The sequence below is a fragment of the Oryzias latipes genome, chromosome 18, assembly GCF_053564925.1.
Source record: "Oryzias latipes strain Hd-rR chromosome 18, Olatipes_Hd-rR_3.1".
In the NCBI taxonomy this organism is placed as follows: Eukaryota; Metazoa; Chordata; class Actinopteri; order Beloniformes; family Adrianichthyidae; genus Oryzias; species Oryzias latipes.
Window position 1 is genome coordinate 23,489,806 of NC_136254.1, and position 24,554 is coordinate 23,514,359.

The 24,554-nt window shown below is 42.1% G+C and overlaps 1 protein-coding gene across 2 annotated transcripts in view; it reads left to right on the forward strand.

The window, feature by feature from the left end:
• The window catches only part of pcxb (pyruvate carboxylase b), a 355,470-nt gene extending 344,167 nt beyond the window's left edge, over positions 1–11,303 (forward strand). For both annotated transcript variants that reach the window (XM_078936075.1, XM_078936074.1), the window contains 3 exons: positions 7,816–7,956; positions 8,155–8,256; positions 9,344–11,303. In XM_078936075.1, coding sequence (XP_078792201.1) covers positions 7,816–7,956; positions 8,155–8,256; positions 9,344–9,493 — 393 coding nt within the window. In that variant the 3' untranslated portion in view covers positions 9,494–11,303. The remainder of the gene's footprint in view (positions 1–7,815; positions 7,957–8,154; positions 8,257–9,343) is intronic.
• Positions 11,304–24,554: the final 13,251 nt, after the last annotated feature.

A 24,554-nucleotide genomic window follows, 5' to 3' on the forward strand; every position in this document is an offset into this window, starting at 1 on the left:
TATCGATGAGTTTCGTTTACATTCATGTATTCCTAACGCACCCTGTAAATTATAAATCCCTTTCTACCAGTGTCTCCTTTTCCTTATTCTCATCTTACTGATTCTGACTTGCAGCAACCCGACACAAACTTGCTTAATCGCTGATTAATTTCAGAGAGTCCAGTTAATTCCAGGCTACTGTTGATTCATCTTTCCTTAGAGAAATCTAGCGTGTAGCTCTGCTCTTTACATGGTAAAAAAAATGTGCTGTGTTGATGCTTTTGTCTTTGCATTGACTCCCATCAATGGTTTGCTTCCTCTCAGCACTTTTCAGGTTTGGATCTTTAGTCATATACACAATTTTTTTTTATCTTTTACTTGCTTTGTTAAACAAAATTCAGTTAAGATCATTTTGTTACAAAGCCTTTTTTTTCCTTCACATCAGCCTTGAAGTTACAATTTTGCAATTTGAGGCATAACTGAATGAATATCTTCTGACTTGATGATTCAGACCTTTTAATGCAATTATCAGTGCATTTATGAATCCATGTCTTCACAACAACTCTACCAAAGTGGACAGACAGAGGGACGGGGGATCTTTTTTTTTCCAAGTGCAAACAGTTGACATTTAACCCGTTTTAGGATTTAGATGTTGAATGTACTTTTTACCAAAAGAGACATTTTATTTGAACAGCGTTGACCTTCACCTTCACCCTCACTGTGTTTGTCTAATCTTCAGCCCATCTCGGCTTGTTCAATTCAGATGACTTGATTGGTCGTGTTGTCATGACGACGGGTACTCCTCTCAAATTCTTTTTGATTAGCTTTGTGAGGTGAGACATGAGATGAAAATGTCTCCAAAAAATTGGCTTGAGAGGATTTGAGCGTCTGCAGCTGAGGGGAGGTTTTTATTTCTTTGGACATCTCCAAGGTTGATAAGAACTGATTTCAGACATCAGGTCACCCAGTAAAGTTTGGTCTTTTTACTCACATTGGCCATCATTTTCCATTTATTTTTATTGTTTCCCTTGAGAAACTGTTTTACTGTTGTGTCTGCGCTCAGGAAGTTATTGAAATTCAGCGGTTGTGTCCAGCAGAGGAAGAACCAGAATCCAAAAGTCTGTAAGTAAAACTGGACTTTTTCTTTCCTTGTTTTTTTCAGCTCTTTCTGCAGCAGCTCATTTTGCGACAAAGAGTGTAGGTTAGGCAGCTGGATAAACAGTGATGCAGTTTTCTTAATATTACCTAAAGTACAGCTAGAACAGGACAAAAAATGATCTTAAATATTTAAATACTGTATTCTTTGGGGGGGAAAGGCACTATAAGGTGTAATAAGTGCAACAAAGCAGTCAAATAATGTGAAATAGCAAGAATACCCAGAGGGCCAAGAGACGGGCAATTGGTCAGAGGGATTGCTGAGAAGTTTTTCTATCAAACTGTGTTGTTCTTCATGTTTGCCTCTTTTCTCAGCAATAATCAGCCTCTGCATAGAAAGCAACACAACAGATAAGTCAGACTTTATCGACAATTACTCTCAACATTGTTCATTTGTAACACAAAATAAAAAGCAGTACGCTCACTTTTTTAGGTCATTACATTCAAGTACAGTGTCACTCTGCCAGGCTCCTGACTACGGTACCCATAATGGTCCAACAATCCATCAAGCAGTTCAGCTTCGTAGTTTACCAAAGTCGTACTAAATCATTTGGACAGATTTTTTGAACTCTGTTTACCAATTAGTTCCAGGTCAGTAAGAACAACCGACTCTATACATAAGGTGCACTGTTGAATTTTGATAAAATTTGAGTGTTTTAGGTGTGCCTCCAATACGACACATTTCACCACAATGTCAGTGATCTGCTCTGACATGACTGAAAAGCAGTAAACTGTGGATTACAACATTAAAGCAGTTCTATTGAATGATGGATTGAGGTACTATAGCTTAACTTCAGCTGTGCTGTTCACTGGCTGCGGCCTTTATCGGCCACATGGTCTTCCTTTTTCACGTGACGTGTAAGAAGAAACCTAACATCAAAAACTCTCCTTATAGTGAAGATAAGTGTCAATTACTTTTAGAGCAACTTGTAGACCAAGTGTTAAATTGTCAACATTTTAACTTGTTTTTTTGTTTAAAGTAAAATCTAATTTGGACATGTTCAGAATTGCTTTAAAATACTGGTCCCCAACCCCTGGGCTGCAGACTGCTATTGGTTGGTATCGAACTGCAAAAAAATAAAACATGACTAACATTTTTTCCGTTTTATTTATAATCTTATTATAAAAGAAGTTTTATTTTGAAAAACTACTGGGTTCCCTGGGTTACATCCGATTAATTTTAGATCCATGTATAGTCGCTCCGTCAAGTGATGAAAATCCATCTCCTACTTTCTTGAAGCAGCTGCACAGAACGCTAACCCCCAAACTAGCAAAGAAAAAACAAAAAAACAAGCATCACTTTTGAATGGTTCCAAAATTAAATCTAGCGTACAAATAAAGTTTAAAGAAACCGCAGATATTTCACAGAGCATGAAGATGAGCTTCATCCTCAAAGGTTAAGGGAAACTGAAGGCTAAAAAAAACCTGGCGCCCCCCTTTAGCCTGGTGCAGGCCAGTCCTTAAAAATATTGTCTGGCATTAAACCGGTCTGTGGCCTGAAGTGGTTTGGGGACCGCTGACTTAAAGTGTATAAATGAGTGAACCTGGTTTTCTTATTTAATTTCTAGGTTCTCAGTCACTTCTTGTCTAGATAAATATAATTATTTTATTTTGAAATGGTTTTAGGTCAAATAAATGAGTGTAGAATCTAGACTTTGTTTTTTTTAGATCGGTTTTGTATGTGATTAGTTGACCTTAAGAGGTAGATTTGTGTTAATTTTCAGCTTTTGCAACAGTGAATAATGTTCAAACACAAAAGAGTGCAGATCATCAGTTTTCCACCAAAGCAGTTTGGTTGTTATCAGTGGATTTAAGCACCACCTTTGTAGAGCAGTGCGCAGCACTAAAGCCTGCACTTGCTGATGTTGTGGGAATTAGATATAAAAGCTCTGAGAGTAATCATTAAGTATTGTTTGGCAGTTCATTTCAATCCCGCCGCAAATCCATGACAAGAGTCTTATCAGGCGAGAATTAAGAGCAAGCCAGAAAGATTGCTGCTCTTGTTTTGCTCAAGACGGTGGAGCATAACCTCCACAATTCTGCAACATTTTCTCTCAGCGCTGAGTGGTGTAATTTTCCATGTTCTGATTAATCTGCTTATCGCTTCTTTCTGCTCATGAATCATTTAGACCCAGGCGCCTCTGACCACGTAAAACAAATGTCGTTCACCTCCACGCGTGAGGAGCGCAGACTGACCTGTATGTGCGCTCACGACTCTGCTGAGTGTGAATCATCTCCGGCAGAAAAAACAAACACGGAACTGTTTATTCACGGCATGTCACTGCTAATCTGCACGGACACCAGCTCGTCATGTAACAGGTGACACCAGTCATTTATAAAGTCCATCCAACAGACGAGAAGCCGAACATAACGGGAAACTTGCCTGACAGAGCTGTTGCAGCTCGGAATAGATAAGCAGCTGAATGAGACAGATTGGAGCTCAGAGCTCGAGGGTCCCGAGACAAATGCAAGCAGCCTGAGAGGCTACAAAGGCAGACAAGAACAGCACAGATGTATCTGTGAGATATGGAAGAGGCACAAGGGAGACTATAACAAGTGCAGTAATGGATGGCAAAAACAGCAGGCAGACAAATGGTTACTACACAACCTTTTTTCTTGTGTTGTGTTCCTTTTTGTTTTTATTAATTTTCTGTTATACCAGGTTTTTACTGTGATTTGCTTATTTGTAGAAACATGTCAAAGCTTTTTGGGTGTAATTCCTATTTTTATTATTCTTGCTGGTAAGCCTTTTTCTTTATCTGCTAAGGTCATCCAGCTGCTCTTTGTCCAGCGTTGGTTTTCCTGCACAGACGCAAAGCTGGCAGCTGGAGGAGCTGCTCTCTCCTGCAGAACACACAGCTTCCCAGCCTGATGGGCCTCGTTTATAATCCAGGTTTAACTGTGTTTCCTTAATGACATCCCCGTAAAACACATTTGCATAATGCCTGCCCAGTGGCTGCTTTGGTAGCGCAGCAACAAAGAAGGAGCACCTGTCCGGCACTGTTTAATATTTGATGAAGCAACTCGCCAATCATGGAAAACTGATCTTTAGGAGGAGCAAACCTTCAACAGGGTTTCAAGAACACCTCTGTTTACAAATCTACTAGAAACGACTTGAAAAAGTCTTAAAATAAATGTCATCTGATTGGTTTTAAATTATTTTATGATTTTGTAAAATATCCAAGGAAGTGACTATTCGCACTAAAATACGTGCACCGACTGAACTTTTCTGAAAAGTATGTTAGCAACTTTTTGGAACAGAAAAGAAAAAAAGCCAAACAAACTGAATCCGCTGTTTTTACTTCAGAGAAGTTTGACAACCAAGGGGAGCTGCACTTAGGGGAGGACAAATATATCAATACTGCAATATATCATTGTCCCTCTCTTTGCAATGCTTTCATTGACATTATGGCAACACAATTTGATGCTTTAAGCAATAAAATAAGATCTAAAGTTATTCCTCGTTCCTGCTTCACTCCTCTGGTGTTGACTTCTGCAAAAAGAACAGAAACAAACCTGAAGTTATTAAAATATCAGATCTTTACACTTTACTCTGTCTCTAGAAACCTTTGTCCACTGATTGGTTTAGCAAAACTGCTGTTGTGTTTCTTTAGCTGTAAATTCCATAAAGACAGATATTATCTGGTTACCTCACAGTGGAGGAAAATTCTGGAAAATATTTTAGGTCCCGGTGGACTTTCCCCAATTTTGGCAATCGAAGTACTTTTGGAAATGTGGTTGAAACATACACTTTAGTGTCACATTTCTAAAAGGGTTAAACATTTGTGCTTGCTCAAGAAATACATATAATTGATATCATGTGCAGCAGGTTTGGAGAGGGTTTCATGTAATGGCTAACAGTGCTTCAATAGGCTGAAGATCTGTTGGATGAGGCTTGTGATCATAATTAAAAAACATTAAGACATTTTTTTTATCATTTCATTTTTGTCTAAAGTAGAGACTAGTCAAGTTTAGCTTTATTAGTCAAACTAGATATGTAGGGAGTAAAATGATTACACCTCTGAAGTTAGTTTGTTTTGTTTTTGTTTTTTCTGACAAATTTGATGAAGACAGTTTTGTTTTGCTGCAGAAAGCAATGTGTGAAAGCAAACTAAACTAAAGTGTGAAAGTTTTTGTTGTAGTCACGCTACAATGACGCAAAGCCATGCAATCGGTCTACACCCCCCATGTGCAGTGACGGTGCAACTTTGAGCGGAAACACTCACCTGACTTGCCTGGACCATTTTAAACCAGACTGTACCATACCCCTCAATGAAAACAAAGCTTTAGTCATCTCTTGATTGGTTTAGCTGGACCATTCTGTCTAATTCGCTAAAGACGATGCCCTGAAGGGATGGGAAAATCTCTGCTCCTGCCCTACTCTAGCTCTTCAAAAGTAAGAGGATTCTACGTATGTTTTTCTTTTTTATTTTTTTATTTTATAAATATATAAAATCAATTGTGATTAAAAAAATTCCTCTTTGTTTTAACGCAGCACTTTTTTCTCACAAGGTTCGATCTTTACTCAACAGTATTTGATCAATTGTAGTTAACTCTAAATTCATGCATTTTTGTCAGACCCCCCCCCCCCCCAAGAATCAGCTTTTTGTTGGAGCTAATAACTTTATTTATTTTTACAGTGAGCCTGTGTTCCTGTGTTACTTTATCTCCGTCTGCATCTATAGGGTGGTATCTTTATCTGTATCATCTTCAAAAGACTCATAAATATTTTAAATCTTCAAAGATAGACGATGTATTTTTAATGGGTACAGATGTGAGCAAATGTGTGGAAAGCAAACAGTTGGAACAAAGCGGAACGGATTTGGTTGTCACAAAGCGAGTCTGAGAGCAGCGCGACTTGGAGAGAAGTGGAGAATGTAGGAAGGTGCAAACACAGACTGGGAGGGACGACGACGCAGCAACAGCCAAAGAAGCTTTTTGTTACCAGATGTGGCGTGCAGGAAATAGATGAAGAGCAAGATCACACCGAGGAAGACAGAGGCAGAATAAAATGGAGATCAATGCAAATCTGCAGTGGGGTGTATTTTTGTCTCTGCATTGAGGCTCAGTGTGGAATATCAATGGAGGCCCAGCCGCCTGAGATAGCAGGGTGGGGAACGGAGAGGTTGAGGGGAGGAAAGGTTGAGGAAAATGAACGGGTAAACACCGCTGAGGACGTGAGGGAGTCAGACGACAGATAAGACGAGCTGAAATGGGAAGATGACGGAAACTGATAACAGTGATAGTCTGTGGACTCTGCAGACGGCAGAAAAACAACAATACAAACTTAGACAGCTGGGAGACTCAGGAGGACTGATGGAGATCGAAAGATGGACAGATGCATTGACTGGAGCAGAAAAAGAGTTTGAGGAGAAGCATGAGTCATGAACAAGTACAGTGGCTGTCGAGGGTTAGTATGTAGTAGCGACCGAAACAGACTTGAAAATGAAGATATTTCAGTTACCAGTGAGTTTATCAGAAAGTGACTGCATGTGGTGTGTAGGTACGCAGTCCTACTCAAACGTTTTCTCACATCCTGTCTGATGTCATTCCTCCATCTTTCCTGCCTGTCTCTTGTCTGATTGTCCTGTTTTATGGCATCTCATCTGCCTGTAAATCCAAAGCATAAACATCTGAATCCTCTGTTGATCCGAAGAACATGAGGAAAACCTTAATGCTCCTCCACCTCACCTCCTGCAGCTGCTGCTCCATCCTAAAATGGGATGAAAGACAGAGGACAAAGATGAGCCTTCAGGCATCCGTTCAGGATCTGTGCTTCCTCTGATGCTACAGTCACACCGGGCGTGTGTTCAAGAACGCACTAAATGCACGGTCTTGAGCTGGAACTACCCAATACTAGCACATGTACCTACAGTTGGAAGAGGCTTGGTGCAAAATGTCAAAGTAGTGCAAATGTTGTGACTTTTGCTCTTGGCTTTTTCTTTCACTGCTCTTTCCTGATACATGACCGATTTGGAGTTATATGATTACAGCCAGGAACAAACCATAATTATTCATTTTTCCTCCATGATCAGTTTTTAGATGGTTCAGTCCATTAAAAAGGATGCCGCTGGTTTACCTTTAACACGCCTTAAAATAACCACAGGTTTTGAACATAGAGCTAAAAACGGACTTCCCACTTGAATAACAATGTTTGAATGCAAGAGTTTTAAACGCAGAAGCCTGGAAGGCGCAAATACCAATTTTACCTAAAGTTTTCGTTGGAAGAGGTGGCTTGTTGCTGAGGGCGGAGTGAATGCAGCATAACAGAAGAGGCTGGCTAACAAACCCCTGCAGCACAGATTCAAGCTAAGCAAAGTCTGCCTTCACGCTTTGCTTTGTCTTGAACGTCCTGCGCCAATGCTTCGTCACTGAGGATGATGACTTATAATGGTCCTGTTCAGCAGCAGCTGCTCTCCCCACTGCAGAGGACTTAAGAAAAAGCCCCCCCTCCACACACACACACCTTTTTTTCACAAAGCATTACGCCACCATTGGTGGCCAGTAAATGGTACTTTGATTAGACATACAGGGTTAGAAAAGCAGAAACTTTTAGGATGAATAAAAAGTTGGCAAACATGCTGTTCATTGATCTATATTTAAAGCTTCTTTCACACATTCCAGAGTAAAAGAGCTTTCTGTCCCCCAGCTTGTGTCTGATCCAGCATGTGTCTGCTGCAGGTGGAGCTGGAGAGGGGGAAGACCCTGCACATCAAGGCCCTGGCTCTGGGCGACCTGAACAAGAACGGCCAGAGGGAAGTCTTCTTTGAGATGAACGGGCAGCTGAGATCCGTGCTGGTCAAAGACACGGTGGCTATGAAGGTACATGGAGGGCGCAGACACGTGTAGACTGATAAACCATGGAAGATGGGAGGGAATCTCTGTAAGGACTGGATTCTGCATCACAACAGATTCATACATGTTGATGAAAACGCATGAGATGGTTGAACAGGGGTGACATCACACAGTGAGAATTGGTTTGTGACAGGTGGATACAATTTTTTGGTTGTTTGTATCCAGGAAATGAAGTTCCATCCCAAAGCTCAGAAGTCCATCAAAGGGCAGGTGGGGGCACCCATGCCTGGAAAAGTCCTGGAGGTCAAAGTCAAAACTGGATCCAAGGTTAGCGAACGTTTCATTCCACTCTTTTTCCATGTGTGTTGAGGTTTGGGGGTTTCTGGAAAAACTTCTCTCCAAGTCGTGTGATTCAGCCAAAAGCTGCTTATCTTCCATCAGTTTTAGAGGGTTTATCATGAAAATCATGATCTCCTTAAGGAATTTAAGACGTGCACCTTCTAAACTTTCCAGCTCTGTACCAGCACAATGTGAGGTCTTCAGAATGAAGGGTCTAGTACAGAAGATAAATCCACATTTGTTTAGTAGTTACATTGGAGGGTTTTTGAGGGAAATACTAGGTTTTGATAGAAAATTGTGCAGAAATCTTGTCAAGTCTCACTGAAGACGTTTCCTCTTGACCATCAAGTGTCAGAGCAGCTTCTCATTGTGTTGCTGCTTGTGCTTCACCGATTCACACACAAAAAGTGCTTCTTAAAGAGCCGCTCCGAGGAAAATTGTTTTTGTGAAGTTGTGGCCTTTTTTTATGATGGAGGACAAATATAAAGAAAATCAAGCTATTTAAGTATTTCTTTACTCAAATCGTGTATCAGGAGCAGACGAAAAAAATGCTGTTTGAAAAAGCTTGTAGGTGCGACGTAGAAACTCCAATGGCAATCCACAAGCTCCCCGATCCGCTCCATTCTGATACATCGTAGTCAAAAAGATCTACGTACATCTTCATTTTCCTCATCTGCGCTGGTATCTGGATCAAAACTGGACTGCTTCAATACTCCTCACCATTTTTGTTGCACCACTAATGTTGGTTTAAGGCTATTAGGGTCCGTAAGCTAGTGGGAGAGAGTGTAAACATAGAGCTGTCAGCGGGATTGCTCCGTAGCAAAAGTCCCGCCCAAAACTCAGAAGTGAATTTCTAATGAACCCCTGCCGCTCTGCAGAAACTATAGCCTAGAAAACAACACAAGTATTTTACCTTTTTTTCTAAAAAGTTCACAATCATGATTACAAGAAGCCAAATTGGTTTGAAGCCCATCTGCATCAATAAGCATCAAAGGGGTTAGGACTTCTCTGTGCATCAGTCTTCATCATCACCTGTCCCACTCCCATCTGACTCGCTCGTCTCTGTTCCCTCCAGGTGGAGAAGGGCCAGCCCCTGTGCGTCCTCTCAGCCATGAAGATGGAGACCGTGGTCAACTCCCCCATGGCCGGGACCATCAAGGCCATCCACGTCTCACCTGACGCCTCCCTGGAGGGAGACGACCTCATCTTAGAAATTGAAGAGTAAAGTTTGAGAGGGGGAGGGGGGTAGTTAGGGGGCAGCAGCAGGTAAACCGTCTAGTCCGAGGAGAGAGTGGAGAGAGGAGAAACCGGCTTTTCTTCTGCAGCCCCCCTCAGGTCGTTCATGTGTGGTGACATCATGGCGCTCCGTGGACATCCTGACCCCTGCTGGATGAACTGATGGGATGATGTGTAGCTGAGAAACCTTCTGGATGTTGTGATTAGCTTAACTACAATACTTTTACTAACCTTATGTCAACTAGTGGAAAATAGCTTAATATCTTAGAAGATCCTTGAATAATGAGACATTCCACCTCAGAGCTAGTCTTAAATGTGAAGTATGACAGCGAGCTAACTGTTTAATGCCTCATGCAAACACTGTTCTTTAGGAAACTGCTCAAGCTGCCTTTGTGATGAGCAGGGTCCTGACAAAGAGTTTCATTCTTCTCTTACCCCTGTCGCTGTGCATTCTGGGAATGTGTGATCCCGTGGCGCTTAAGCCGAACAGCTGAAGGAAACGAATCACAGGAAGGAACTCACGAAACGCGGCTGAGACGCCATAACTGTCTCAGTGATGGCGAGCTTCTTTATCTCATGGTGTTTAACTAACCACGACTCTGTGGAGCAGCAGCTCCAGCACGTCTCCAGAGAACATCCAGAGACGGCAGAACAGTCTGTACGCTGATTTCTTTACTGCTAGGTGCAAATGGGATTACACAGAGCTGTAATGGGGTCGTGTGGTGCGTTCAGGGTTCCACGGATTCATTTATGTATTAATTCTCAGTCAAATTATGTAAAATTAATCGCACTAATAAGAGTCTCTGGAGACTCCCAGCAGCAGGTTTACATTTCTGTGTTTGCGTAAACGTGTTTGCACATGTTTGAGATGAACCGGACCAGTCCTTCACCTCCACAGGCGGGGAGCACATTCATGTTCATACATGAAATATTCATCCCGCATATGCCCCGCTGCTAAACGCTCCTGCTAGCCCTCGAGTGCTGCCCCCCCTGGATCAAAACCAACAAACGCCCTGCGTGCTGTTGTAGCTGTTTCCATGGTTACGCCATACGCTGCGTTTAATGACAGTGTGACAAGGTTGCTGCTCTGTACACTGGGACAAAGAATTTAGGCTCCAAGTTCCTGCAGGCTGGTTAACGGACCCTGAGGGGAGCGCCTCCCAACCGGCTCTAAGCTACACGGCGTCCTTCAGCTAATAAAAAAAAATGTTGCAGGGGGAGGATTGATGCTCCGCGACAGGAACATATCGCTCACTTTCTGATTGAAATACCCATTGAGACGCGTCTTTTTGTCCAGCGTTTTTGATCCGTTAACTTTAAGAATCAAAACCCATTTCAACTGTTCTCCAATAAGCAGTGATGCTCTACTTAAAGCTCCGCCTCTCCTGATTTCATCGTCCATTTAGAAGCACAGGAATGATGTCTGGAGTTTGCTTGTAACTTGTTGCACAATAAGTCTCCTCCTCTTCCTCCTCCCTTCATGCTCACTGCTCCTCTTCTTTCTTGTGGTACATTTTTATACATTTGCACTTGTGGCATCAATTCATGCAATAACGTAGGCGGTTATAGCCAGCAGTGATTTAGACGGAGAGAACACGTAGAATGTAAGCCTGTTTCAGGTCACGCCGTGTGAATTTACAGTCTGATCCGCATCCTTCTGTGGTTTCTGACCCTCTGAAACAGTTTTCCTTCACTTGTTTGAGACAGTCTTCAGAGCAGATCTGGGGTCCAACTGGAGGGAAAACGTCCTGAAAGTCACATGTTTAAACTGAAATCTCAATAAACTATCGTGAAATCTGCTTTGTTTTGTTGTTTTTTCATAGCAAAGATTCGTCAAACACTGTGGAAGCCACTCGATTAGTGATGGGAGTTTGCATCAATCTTGATTCTGGCCAATTCAACAGGCCTGATGGTAACACAGTCCTTTATTCCTTTATAGAGAACGGACAGCTGTCACGAAAAGCTTATTTCCGCCCACAGCAGCACCACCAAAGCGGTCGTGTTTAACTATACATGCCTAAAAGAGAAAGTTCCTGTGGCGACTAAAAAAAACTGCTTAACCTGGTTTTATTTTTAGGAAAAACTTTAGATTAAGTAGTTAATCTATTTTATTTTTTATTTTTAGAAGTCCCAGCAAAATAGGAAATCCACTTAACTTTCCTTCCGGACTAACCTATACAGCTAGTAAATCCCAATATTCAAACGTCATCAGCTGCAGTTGTGAGTAGAAATAATAAGTTGCACTATTGTGATACACAAATAGTTGAGAAAATGACCCCAAAAACGGCTAAATGGAGCTCTGTAGCCCACATATAACAAATGTTGGCATGTTTCATGGTTCTCTGCTTCAAAGACATTTTAACCACCTAATGCGTGTATGGTAATCTATCCCACAAACCTCAGCTTCCTGCTGATTCTTGCTCTGTTTTTTCTCTGTTTATTTCTTTTTTGTGTATTTTAGCAGTGTGTAGAAATGTGTTTTTGGCTGCCATATTGGATCCTCCACAGTCTTAAATCTGTCAGACAGGATAACAAGCTTATAAAACAAAAAAAGATTTAGAATAACTTCTCCAAAAATAAAAAAACAGAGTTAATAATAGTTTTTGTTTTATTGTAATATTAAAGTTTTTTAAAGACAGAACTCCCATTTCCTTAACCCGCTATGTCCGTTTCGGGATCACTTGGTTCTGGCTACCGGCGGGCTACGCTCTGGACAAGTCTCCAGGCTGTCGCAGCAATTAAAAAAAGAAAATATTTTGAGATATTACATGTCGTCTTTCCAAATGTAAGGGAGGCATTTTAAATTGATTGCAGGTTTTTGGGGGTTTTTACTAAATAAAACTCTTCGCCTAAGGCTTTAGGCTCAGGTGGGGATCTGGAGGATTCAATCTGATAAAGGAGATTAAAAAGATGCCTAAAAGTCAAATGACCTCGGAAAATTGCTGAGTTGGAGACAAAAGTAATTTCCAGAAATCAAAATGAAATGTTAAAAAACAAAACACAAGAAAAAAACCCATAAAAGGCATTTACTATAGGACATCCACAACAACCTATTTGTTATGAAGCGATACTGGATATGCTTCATACTAATCATATAAGTTTTAGTATGCAGACATTACAAACGTCTTCATCTAATTACTGATGATTTTTTTTTGTTTCATTTTTTAACATTTCATTTTGATATCTGGAAATTACTTTTGTTTTCATTTTAATTTTGTTTGTTTTTTATTTTTTGGGATTTGTGCTTGTGATTTCTAAATTGTATGTTTTTTATTATTTGGTCTATTTTAATTGTCGTTGTGATCTTTGGTGTGTGTTTTTATTTTTCCAGATGGATTTGTTGGTGTGATTTGCCCTTCAGGGCCACCGTACTAAGGTTTGCATGGACATCAGGTCTTCAGAATTTCTCTGTCTTATACCATGACAAACCGAGTGGATCCAGTCTAAAGTAACCTACTCCATATTTAGCCACTATTGTGTGTCTGTGTGTGAGTGTTGCCTGATATAGATTCACTGTCTCGTCTCATTGTGTAAACAAGTTCTGCGCGTCCACTTATATCCAGTCTGGATCAATGGTGTCCATCATTCTGCAGGCGTTATTGATCGGCTGTCATTAGCTGAGCGCAGGTGCTGGAACTGGTTCCAAACCACGCTAACAACTGCACACCAGCTGCACAACCGGCTCGTCAGCAGACGCTAAACTGGGTTAACTGGTGTCCTGGGGGGTAAACGGGTGATAACAAAGTGGTGTTTGGCAGCACCGCCGATGTTCTGACCCACTTGATGGGTATTTTGAGTGACAGCTCCGGAGAACAGGGCTGCCTACAGAGGCGCCGAATAAACTGAGATTAGTCGTTATTAGTCGTTTCAGCTCAGTGATCGGCAGCAGAACTAACCTTCATCTAGAAGAGTTTTGTTGTTTTTATGTTTTAATGTTTTCTTTTGGAGTAGAGGGAACCCTCAAGCATCTCACCGAGTGGCCGCCTGCAGCTTTAACACGCTGAGTGAATGATGTCGGCCATTGATGGATTGGCCCACATTAAACACTGAAGCACATTTAGAACAAGAAGAAGAGTTCTAATTTTCTCTTAATTAGGCCTCCGGCGTCTTCCTTGTAGTCAAAGAAATGATTTGTTTCAGCTGAATATTTATGCAGTGATGATCACATTAATGAAAGGGCTACTAATCTACAATGAAAGATTAGTTCAGTCCCAGAGGAGAGAAAAAGGAGGCATGTGGAGCATAACATTCACTTCTCATTGTGTTTATTTTTTAGGTCCACTCCTGACATTAGGAACTCGTTTTTTTCTCCTAATAATCACCTTATTGAGAATACTGACAGCACCGCTTTTAAAGAGGCCTCAAAGTATTTTTAGTGATGTTAAACTGTGACAGCTCTGCTTTCTAACAACCCAGAGGTATTTAGCGTCTGCACACCGATGTCTAACGGTGGATCTGGAGATCATGAAATCGTGAGGAACAGGAAAATTCATAGAAGAAAGTTTTTTTTAAGATAGGGTCAGACCAGCTGACACACATGGGATCTTTCTCCAGCTGTTTCTCTCAGGAATTTGTGCAAATAATCAGGTTCTGATGCAGGGTGACAAAGACTCGAATGCAGCTCAAACCAAAGACACTAAAATGAAATAAAGATGTCAATAAGAAATGTAGGTCCTTTAGTTTCTCAGAGAAAATATTTGTGTGTTGTTGCAGACTGCAATTTTAATCTGCTTTTTTTTAAGGTATTTGTCTCTTTCCGTTCACAAAGGTTTTTGTTTCTTCATTTTATTAATAGTAAGGTCAATATTTTCATTTTTGAAACATACTGAAGGTAAGGGCTGATCCTCCAGTGGTCTTTCCATTAGATTTTAAATTTACCAAATAATTATTACCCTAGCCCCTTCATGCCATATGTTGCTAATTTGCATTAAAACGTTGAACCCAGGACTCCACTTAATTCCGCATCACCTTTAAAGGAAGATATAAATAATTTGAACTAAATCAGACAAGAACGGGTTAAACCATAATCCTCTAAATGAAACATTTGTCACTTCAGATTTGATGCCGAATACTTTCATTGCAATTCAAAGCGAGTACTTTTATAGAACGTTCAATAAGTACTTTTTAATGTCTCAAGCTACGTTCACACTGCCCTCACCAACGCACATCCAAGCAGCCACTTTCAATGAAAAGTCTATGTACATGTGCACGTTTCGGGCTTCCGTGTTCAGTCGCGTTCACACATCAAGTTTTTAACCATCATTTTTGGGTTCTACGTATGAAACGTGCGGCCATGGAACATGTGATGAAAGTTAAAGGGCCTATACCGTGCAAAATCCACTTTTTTTCCTCAGAAAAAAAACCCCCAAAGCCGTTTTTTTTGATCCGTTAGCGCATTTCTGATTATTCCTCCAAAAACCTGCACTCTGAGCATCTGCCTCTCCCAATCCACGAAAAACGAGTTCAACTGAAGGTACATTTACTAGCATCGGGTGTGGAAGTAACCTCCACAGTCCTGGTTGAGCCTAAAGGATTTCAGATCTTGAACAGCGTGATCTCAGAGATCTGCTTCCCTGCAGCTGCCCTGTTTCAGGCCAGACAGTTTGTTTGAACTCGACTCCACGGTTCATTGGCTTCAGCTTTCACTTTAGCGCTTCCACAATCATAAGTCATTCCTCCCACAAACTCTGCAGGCTTATTCCGATTAATATTGGACTGGCGTGGGATGGAACCACACAACTGTGACATTTTTTTTCCGTCTGCTCTGCGTCTCAAAGCAGGTCGCAGACCCTTTGGATGAGGTTTCAACGTCACAAGTGAAGCAAATGTTTCCATCTCAGCGGGTCTGGAGGTTACACACACTCCAGGCTCCGCTCTATTAATGAGTGTCATATTTTGAAATCCCCTTTGTGGTCCTCTGAAAATCATCAGACGGTTTTAGCTCCTCCAGAGTTCCTGCTTTCCCGCCAGGGAAGGGTAAGGCTTAGAGGTAGGTCTGTAGGGTCTTTTCAGCTCTGCATGTCAAGCACCCGCTGGAGAACTTTGGTTAAACTCTGGTAGAACCTCGTGGCAGCTCAGGGAGCCAACTTTCTAACCCTTACATGAGTTTCCTACAGGGTCCACGGGGGTCCACCGCTGTGTTTGAGGTACAACTTTCCCCTCTAATCCCTTTGCTGCTGCTCAGTAATCCCTTTGCTGCTTGCTCTGCTGTAATCCCACTACTTGAATAAAGACGCGATAGACGTAGAGGATGTTGTGTCAGACGGTGGAGATGTGAGGCTCTGTCGGCCTGTAAGCCTCCATCACTCAGAACAAACTCCATCTGATCTTTTTAAACCCTAGAAGCACATAAATAAAAGAGGAAAATAACAATCAAATACATTAAAAAAATGTCTTTAAAAGAAAAAAGTAGAATTATAAAACTTTAACAAAAAATAATTTAAAAAATACCCTGAACTACATAACTAATCAGGTCATTGTTATACTTTATCTCATTTCCATAGCAGTCAATGACTGCTCAGAAACAAAAATCTGCAACAAAACAAATACATTTATAAAGAAAAATTTCTTCTAGACCAGTTAGAAGAAGAAAAAAGCCAAGTTTAATGTAATAGTGAAGACGGACGTCAACTGACGCAGGCTAAAGAGCTTTAAAGGTGCAACAAAACATGTTGAATCCCCTGACCAGAGTGTATTTGGGATGTAGAAAACAGGCTGGGTGGGTCACAAACTTCCTAAGGTCAGCAGCAAGGGGAAGTGTGTGTGTGTGGGGGGGGGGGGGGGGGGGGGGGGTTGGGTCCACGCCAAGAGTCCCGCCCACAAATCAGAAGTAATGAACTGCCGCTCTGCAGAAACTGTGTTCTAGAAAGTTTTTTAATTTGGCTAAAAACTGCATAGTCATAATTCAAAGACCACTGGGAACACTTTTACACTAGAAGATGATCGGAGTAGCCTGGTTGATTTTGTTTTCAAGCATGCTTCCATCTGGAAGTCAACACCAACATGCAAGAGGAACACATTCACTGAAATGATTTGATGATATGAAACCTGGAAAATTCAGCTGTTTGAGTCAAATACCTTAAAATTCAATTACAAACTTTTAAGACTGGACTTTTTGTTCTGAGCGTCTGACTTTTTTCCCCTAAACACAAAAGTATTTAAAAAGCAAAAACAACATAAATCCAGTGTTTCCAGAGCGGTCGCTGTTTTTCTATGTGCAGGCCTCCAAATGAGTCCCATCCAAGCATGACGGGTCAATTCTGCTCAGATTAAAAATAGAAAGCTCACTGCTGTTTCTCACAATCAGATTAAACTTATTCATGTGCAGATATCCACTCAAAAACTATTCATTTGCATCAAATATTTCACGTGAAGGGGTTGGAGCCCCCCCCCCGGCAGGTGTGCTTCATTGACATATCCATTCCTTTTCCATTTCTCGTTTTTCAGGGACAATTCACCACTTGTCTGAGAAGCGGAGCCTCTAAGAGCGCTGAAACATATCAGCCCACCGCATATGTTGTTATACCACATCCATTTAAGGGAATTGTTGACCTTTTTTTTCTTCCTTTAAAAGCTGAGGAAAAGAGATTATCTGGGATAAAGGCAAACTCAAATCTTAAGGAACAGAGGGGCACTTAAAATGCATAATGACATTTGCAGCACTGACATTAGTCTGAGGATTTATGTCGTGTCTGGACTGCAAAGAAATGAAAAAGTTCCAAATTTTCCCTTGGTGCAGAATATTTTTCTAGAAAGTCTGGTGACTCTACTTCAACATCTGTTGAGTTTTGCAAGGCAGAAAATAGTGATGACTTTTTTGTTTTGAACCTGTTCTCAGGTTCAAATAGCTGAAGGTAATCAAAATAAGATGACAGGGACTCATCCACAAATACGACCGTCTTTCTAGTTTAGGATTAGTAATATGTGTTAGCTAGTCCAATCAAGGATCATGTTTCACTGAAAAGGCTGGTGTAGCGCCTGATCCCTTCAACGCCGGCACTGTAGCTCCAGTGTTGATATTCTATCAACTCCCGTAACTCTTCAACCGTTTATGTAATGACCGTAATTCCAGCGGATTCTGAACCTGAGAAAAGCAGCCGTGTGCTGTTTTGCAACAATTTACTGTCGTGAAATGTTTAAGAAATCAACATGAATCAGATAATTCTGTCGTGGAGAGAAGCGGCATTATGGAACCTGTTGTCTGTGATGTGTTGGATGTTGGTGCAAAGCCGCTTTTCCCCACGTCAGAATCAGCTGATTTATGTTGATCGCATAGGACCGTGTGAGTCAGGTGTCGGCAGCGACATCTCCGGTGTTAAAAGGGTTAGGGTTGCTCTACCATTTCCTGATTCTGATTCCTGTTGCTGAATTGCATAAACATGGATCTGAAGTTGTACGAACACACCTGGCACAGAATTCGCATTCAAGAGCATGCTAAATGGGGGTTCTTGAATAGCCCACATGTGTCAAACTCAAACTCACGCACAAAAGTTTTTAATTTCGTAAAATAACAATTGGTGTGCATTTGTTCATAATTGGGGAATCCGACTTGAAATATCGGATTGGGCAACTATACATTAGGACTTAAACACTGTCCATAGAACCTAACCTCAAAGAATCAAATTTAAAAGGATTTATGCTAAAGTAACAAGCAAATATATGTTTTCTATGTAACTGCAATTGTCACTTAAAAAAAATATAATAAATAAATAATGAGTTATTTAACATTAAGGAGTAGTTACATTTATTTTTCATTACATTTACAGGTATAAGTTATATTTGGCTCTTTGAGGACAGCCACTATGCTGATGTGGCCCTCTGTTAAAATGAGTTTGACACCCCTGATAAAGCCCATGGTGATCACACTAGACAGGAAGAGAGGGGTTGTTTTTTTTTGTTTTTCTTTTTTTTTGCTCCTCTCCTGTTAACTAGCACATGTCCACTGTTGGAAGAGTCTTGGTGCGAAGTGTCCAGTCAGTGTAAATTTCGTGAATTTTGCTTCAAGAAAGACTTAGTGTCATGTAAGTCCAGCCGGGCACAAACTACAATCATTCATTTCTCCTCCATGATCAATTTTCCAGTGTTGGCACTTTAGTGAAATTAAAAGGAATGTCACCCATATGTCACTACTAAATCCAAGTCCCTGATTGGCCAGAGTTCAACTTTCAATGTGTCTTTAATGGCTGCACGTTTTGTACGTAGAGCCAGACAACAGTTGTAGAAACTTCTGTGATCATGAGAGTTTTGATCCTGGAATCCTAAAACAGGCATTTACACCAATTTACGTTGACTTTTCATTGGAAGTGGCCGCTTGAACGCACGTTGCTGAGGGTGATGGGAACGTTGCTGTAGAATCAGAATTCATCCAGATATGGTCTGTTGGAGGCGGATGACTCACTGTTGTGACGCCTAAAGGGAGAAGACGAAGGACAAAGAAAATTCCCAAACATCTGCATTGAGTTCTGGAAAAAACTGGAAAAGTGGAAACCCAGGATGACTGAAAGGTTTGCCTATTATAGCTTTAAAGGCACGTGTAGCACCTGTGTAGTAATCTTGTGTGAGAGGTCAATCTTTATTATTCCACTGAATTTAGAACCAATTCTTATTTGCAACAATGACCTGGACTAATGAAATATGTTTGTGACGCTTCAATGAAGAGGAGAACCCGCTCCATGTAACTTACCCACAACTGAACCTGTCCCTCCACCTCCAAGTGCAACGGGAACCACTCTTTAGAAGAAAACAATTGTAGCCTCTGCAGGTTTACGGTCATATTCTTCCACAAACACGTCAGGAACATGCGTTAAAAAATAGACTGGATCCTGCAGCATATTCATCTGTTAACCCTCACAGAAAAACCCAAATGCTCCACTTTGCTCTCAGCTTTGGTAAAAAATGATCCCGTCAAATGACACAACACATTTCAGGAACACCCAGGGTTCAATGGTAAACGCTTGGAGCTCCGCCAGAGCTTTTTAGGGGCTCCTCTGTTTCTTGATGAGATGATCACAACCTTCAGCGTGCCCACCGCCACGCACGCGGCCGCAGGCCTGAGCTCCAGCGCACGTCAACCAGCAGGAAACAGAGCGTCTGCCCCGCAGATTCAGCTGCATCATTGAACATTAGCAACGACTGGCCAGAGCAACTGCAGGCAGTGAAATAACAATGCATTTAATCAATGAACCAGATAAATCAATGCTGCCTGCTGACCACATTCAAATTCAGCTTTCTAAGGATGCATCTGAAGATGTCCAGGAGCGATGGATGCTTTCCTGCAGAATCCGTGTCTGATGCTACAGCCAGCAACACCCCAGCGCTGATGCCGGTGATTATGGGAAACCTGAGAGGAACCCTGCGAGTGTGTGAGCAGACACCTTATTAAGAGCTCCACGGGACAAAAATAGAGTCAGGTGTCTGAAAGGCCACAACCAGCACACCCATGATGCATTTTGTTCCTGATCACACTCAGCCTTTCAAGTGTGCTGCTGACAGTGTGCGCACACGGGATGGAAGTGTCACCTCCCTTCCTTTGCTGCTGCTTTGCAGCTTGAACCGCAGCAAACGCCAGACAAGTCAGACGCAGAGGATTCACTGCGACAGGAGAGCAGCTCAGACTGCAGACTCCGCCAAGGCGGAGAAAAACAGCGGCGGGAGCCAACAGATCAAAGGAGAGGAGGGAAAAAGCTCACGTTGAGTTGCTTTTTTTTTATTATTTACCAGCATCGCATGCACAGAGCCCGTCATTAGATGTCTGTTTGAACAGCCCCATCAATCTTCGTCGGAGAGTCAGAAAAAAAAGAAAGCAAATTGTGCCGTTGCCACGGTAACGGGCATGTTCAGAGCATAACAAGTTTGAGGCTCCAGAGAGAACAAACAGTGAGAGTGGACTCTCATCTCCTGCACAAAGATGCATCTATGTGCCGTCTGAAACCAGAGTTTAGACTCACTGGTGATCTCCAACAAACACTCTTTGAGCCCCAGCTGCTGATTAGGGCTCAGCGGGAAGAGGAAGAGGAGGAGGAGGAGGCGCACTTTAGTCGGCAGTCTGAGAGCTCCACCTGTGGAAGAAAAACAGTTTGTACAAGATTGGTGTGAAGCTCCACCCAGAAAATGTAACTTTTGTCAGACAGGGAGACAAAGGGAAGCTACTACACCCCTAACACTGGGGCCTTGTTTGAATTAATTATCACCAGTGCTTGCTTTTGTTAATGAAGCTGCATTTACAGAGCATAGGTTCATCCTTTGAATCATCAGTGATCCCAAGGTATCAGGAACATAACTAATTAAAACATGTGCAACGCTCACAATAACAATTAATAACCTCGAATAATGTGACAGCATTTTTAATTATCGCCTGCTGAATGTGCATCCAACTGTTGATGCTCACGATAAAACAGCAGCTCACCCTTTCACCCCCTCCCATGTTTTCCGCATGTTCATTACAATCGTATTTTTCCAACAATTCCTTCAGTTAACCGTTTCTACGTGGAAAGATGTCCAAAATATCTGTTAACTTCAACAAACCTTGTTACATGTCCACTGACCTTTTCTTCTCACTTGTCTCAGTTCCAGATCCGTTGCTCTTACTGCCTGATACCTCCACCACCATGCCTCAGTGCAGAGATCGGTTCCCATATTTGAAGTATGGGTCACGGTTTTCTGCAAAGTTTGGCCAGGCGTGCGACTTATACTCAGGAGTGACTTATATGGGATTTAAAAATAAAATAAATATTGGCTAATACATTTTCCTGCTAGCATCCGGTTGCCCTTTTTTGGTCATTTGCCACGTACAGCCACTAAGGGGCACTTTAGGTGTGTGCAACTGAAAGCAGCAGAAAAAGTGCCACCCAAAACATCCATGGAATCTGACCGTTGTCCTGAACTTTGATATTTTTCATCTTTCTTCTTCAGCTCATCCAGGACCGGGTTGCAGGGGCAGCAATCTAAACAAAGATGTCTAGACTTCCATCACCCCAGCCACTTCCTCCAGCGCCTCTGGGGGGACCCAGAGACGTACCTAAGCCAGCCGAGAGACGTAGTCTCCAGCGTGTCATGGGTCTTCCCTGGGGCCTCCACCCAGTCCGGACTAGATGCCCGAGCCACCTCAACTGGCTCCTTTCGATGTGGAGGAGAAGCGGTTCTTCTCCAAGCTTTCTCCGGGTTACTGAGGTTTTCACCCTATCTCTAAGGGAGCGCCCAGCCACGCTACGGAGGAAGCACATTTCAGTCGCTTGTATTCGGGACCTCGTTCTTTCGGTCAGGACCCAAAGCTCATGACCATAGGTGAGTGTTGGAACAAAGATCGACCGGTAAATTGAGAGCTTTGCTTTTTTCGAGCTCAGCTCTCTCTTCACCACAACGGACCGATACAGCGACTGCATACCTACGAGCACCTGATGATTGTTATTTTTATGTTTTCCTTGCTCTGACTGAAGCGGGACAGCAAGTCATCATACTGGGTCACATAGACAGGAAGTACCGCTGAAAGTGCTGTCATTCAGATGCAGCTCCTGCAGACACAGGCATTGAGCATCATATTTGACGCGGGTCGAAAAGAGGCAGCGGACATAACATTGGCACGCAGATCAGGTTGGAAGTGAACGCATCATTACGCTGGGCATGGTGGAGTTGTTCAAAGTGTCGTACTTTTTTCCCCAAAAGTGCGGGTGATACTTTTTTTTTCTTCTTCTTCATCATGCAACATCTGCTCCGGAGCGACTTTTTGTCCAAAAACTACGGTAAATACGGTTTGTTCTTGGATTTTGACTCATGTTTTGCCCACAAGCTGTCAGGCACGCTGTCACATGTCAATTCCTCTGAATCTCTCTGACACCAGAGGAAGGAATGCGTGATTTCAGCAGGTTCTTTCAGGACATTTGAAACTCTGATGGATCCACTGCAGGAACTTTTAACCTCTCTGCTTTGGCATAAATTGTTCACTTAGTATTCAGAGAAGAAATTTCAAGCTTCGTGTAATGGACTATTTTGAACAATCACTGTCACCACAAAGTAGGAAATGTTCTGTTGTAATCACAGCTGTGAGCTTTTCAAGTGTGCTCCATGTGCGAGTGAGGGATTTCTCATGCTTATCTTGTGAAAACGGTTTCTGTCATTGAAGGAAACGTTAAGCCTGCATGTTTTACCAAAAATCCTGCTAAAGAATAAAATCCTAAAATCAAAATCTAAAATATACAGTCAATGACTGACAGTCTGTAACCCTTGTAGTTTAACAATTAACATCTAAACCCACTAGACAGTGCTCTGAACCTTTTTTCTTCAATGATTTGTGATCTTCACTGGTGTCCATGGATTACATGAAATCTTTCCACCTTTATCCACCTTTGTCATCGTAGGGAGGACACGTCAATGTAAGGGTGGGGTCATCTGGTTCCCATAGGATAGCACAAGGGATGCGTTAGAGTTATAGATGACTTGTTTTGTTTTGTTTTTAGACTAAAAGACAGACGTTTTCAGCTCAAACTCAGTGCCTCACAGAAAGCAGGGATTTCTCCTACATCCCTATAAATAAACCTGTTTCTCGTCTGTCACAGTCTCCGTGCTCGTATAGCAGCATCTACACAGGCTGCATGGTGAGAGCTGCAACTTTAGGAACTCTTAAGACCTCGCTGTACTTTTCATGCACAGCTGGATGGAAAATAATAAACAAGGCAGCTCCCTCCCTGAAAGCAGCCAGGAGTTCTTTGAAATCAGCATCATGAGGGGAAGCAGGTGAGGCTGAAGTGGATCCAGAAAAAAAAGCACCCTGTAAATTACAGCACTTCATCACAAAGACATACCAAGAATGCGTCATCAGACAAAGATGATGGGTATCTTTTTTTCTGAGGGAGAACTTTTTCTGAACACAGACACAGCACACAAACAAAGTGGTCACTTATGTCTTCAGAAAAGAGGTTTTGCTCTATGAAGGTTAATGTTGCAGCTCCTCGTCTCACTGCAGTAAAGTAATGGAGATGAAAGGATCCACTTCATTTCAGCAGCAAATGAGTGTCTGACACCTTTCACTCTGCGTTACTTAAGGGAGCATTAGTGCGGCTTGTGATGATGTTCAGCTCATTCGGACTTAGAGCATAAACAACTCATAGATAGAACTCTGTGAATAGGAAAGGTTTGAGAGGTTTGAAACATAGATAGACAGGGGTAGATTTTTTTTTTCCAAGGTGCTCTAGAGTCACAGACCCAGAGACATCGATGGTGGCTCTGCTGTCATACATAGTGCCAAACTGTGGCCACTAGGAGCAATGAGGGGTTCAATGTCTTGCCCAAGGACTCTTTAATGAATTGTCAGGTAAGGTGGAAACCAAAGCTGCGATGATCTGATTAACCCTTGTGCTATCCTATGACCCCACCCTTACATTGACGTGTTCTCCCTACCATGACAAAGGTGGATAAAGGTGAAGAAGATTTCATGTAATCATGGACACCAGTGAAGATCACAAATCATTGAAGAAAAAAGGTTCAGAGCACTGTCTAGTGGGTCTAGATGACCCAACTCCCAATGTTACGGGTTGACTGCTCTATCACTGCACCAGAGCTGGCCCTCTCTACCACGTCACATCTCTATTTAGCTTTTTATTTTATTTTCATTGATTTGTTTGTTTTTGAATCCCACTGAATCCCTTTTGGAGTCACGCAGTTGCTGGAGCCAACCCCGCTACTGTTGGGCAAAAGCAGGGTACATCCAAAACAGGTCACCATTCTGCAGCTGGGACACACACACAGGGACAATTTTGAGTCACCAAATAACCTATGAAGCGTGCTTTTTTGGACTGTGGGAGGTGCCCAGAGAAACCCCACGCATGCATGAGGAGAACGTCCAAACTCCACACAGAAAAGGTCCCAGATATGATCTGAACCAAGGTCTTCTCGCTGTGAGAAGGTGTTAACCACTGCACCACAGTGCAGCCTATTTGAAAAGCAGCTTGTGGGAAGTCTATACAGTTTTGTTCAAAAAGTTGGTCTTCATCAAGAATTATAAAGCTAAACAGCAGTCTCTATTTCTGTTTAGGATAAACAAACTGCATCCACTGCTG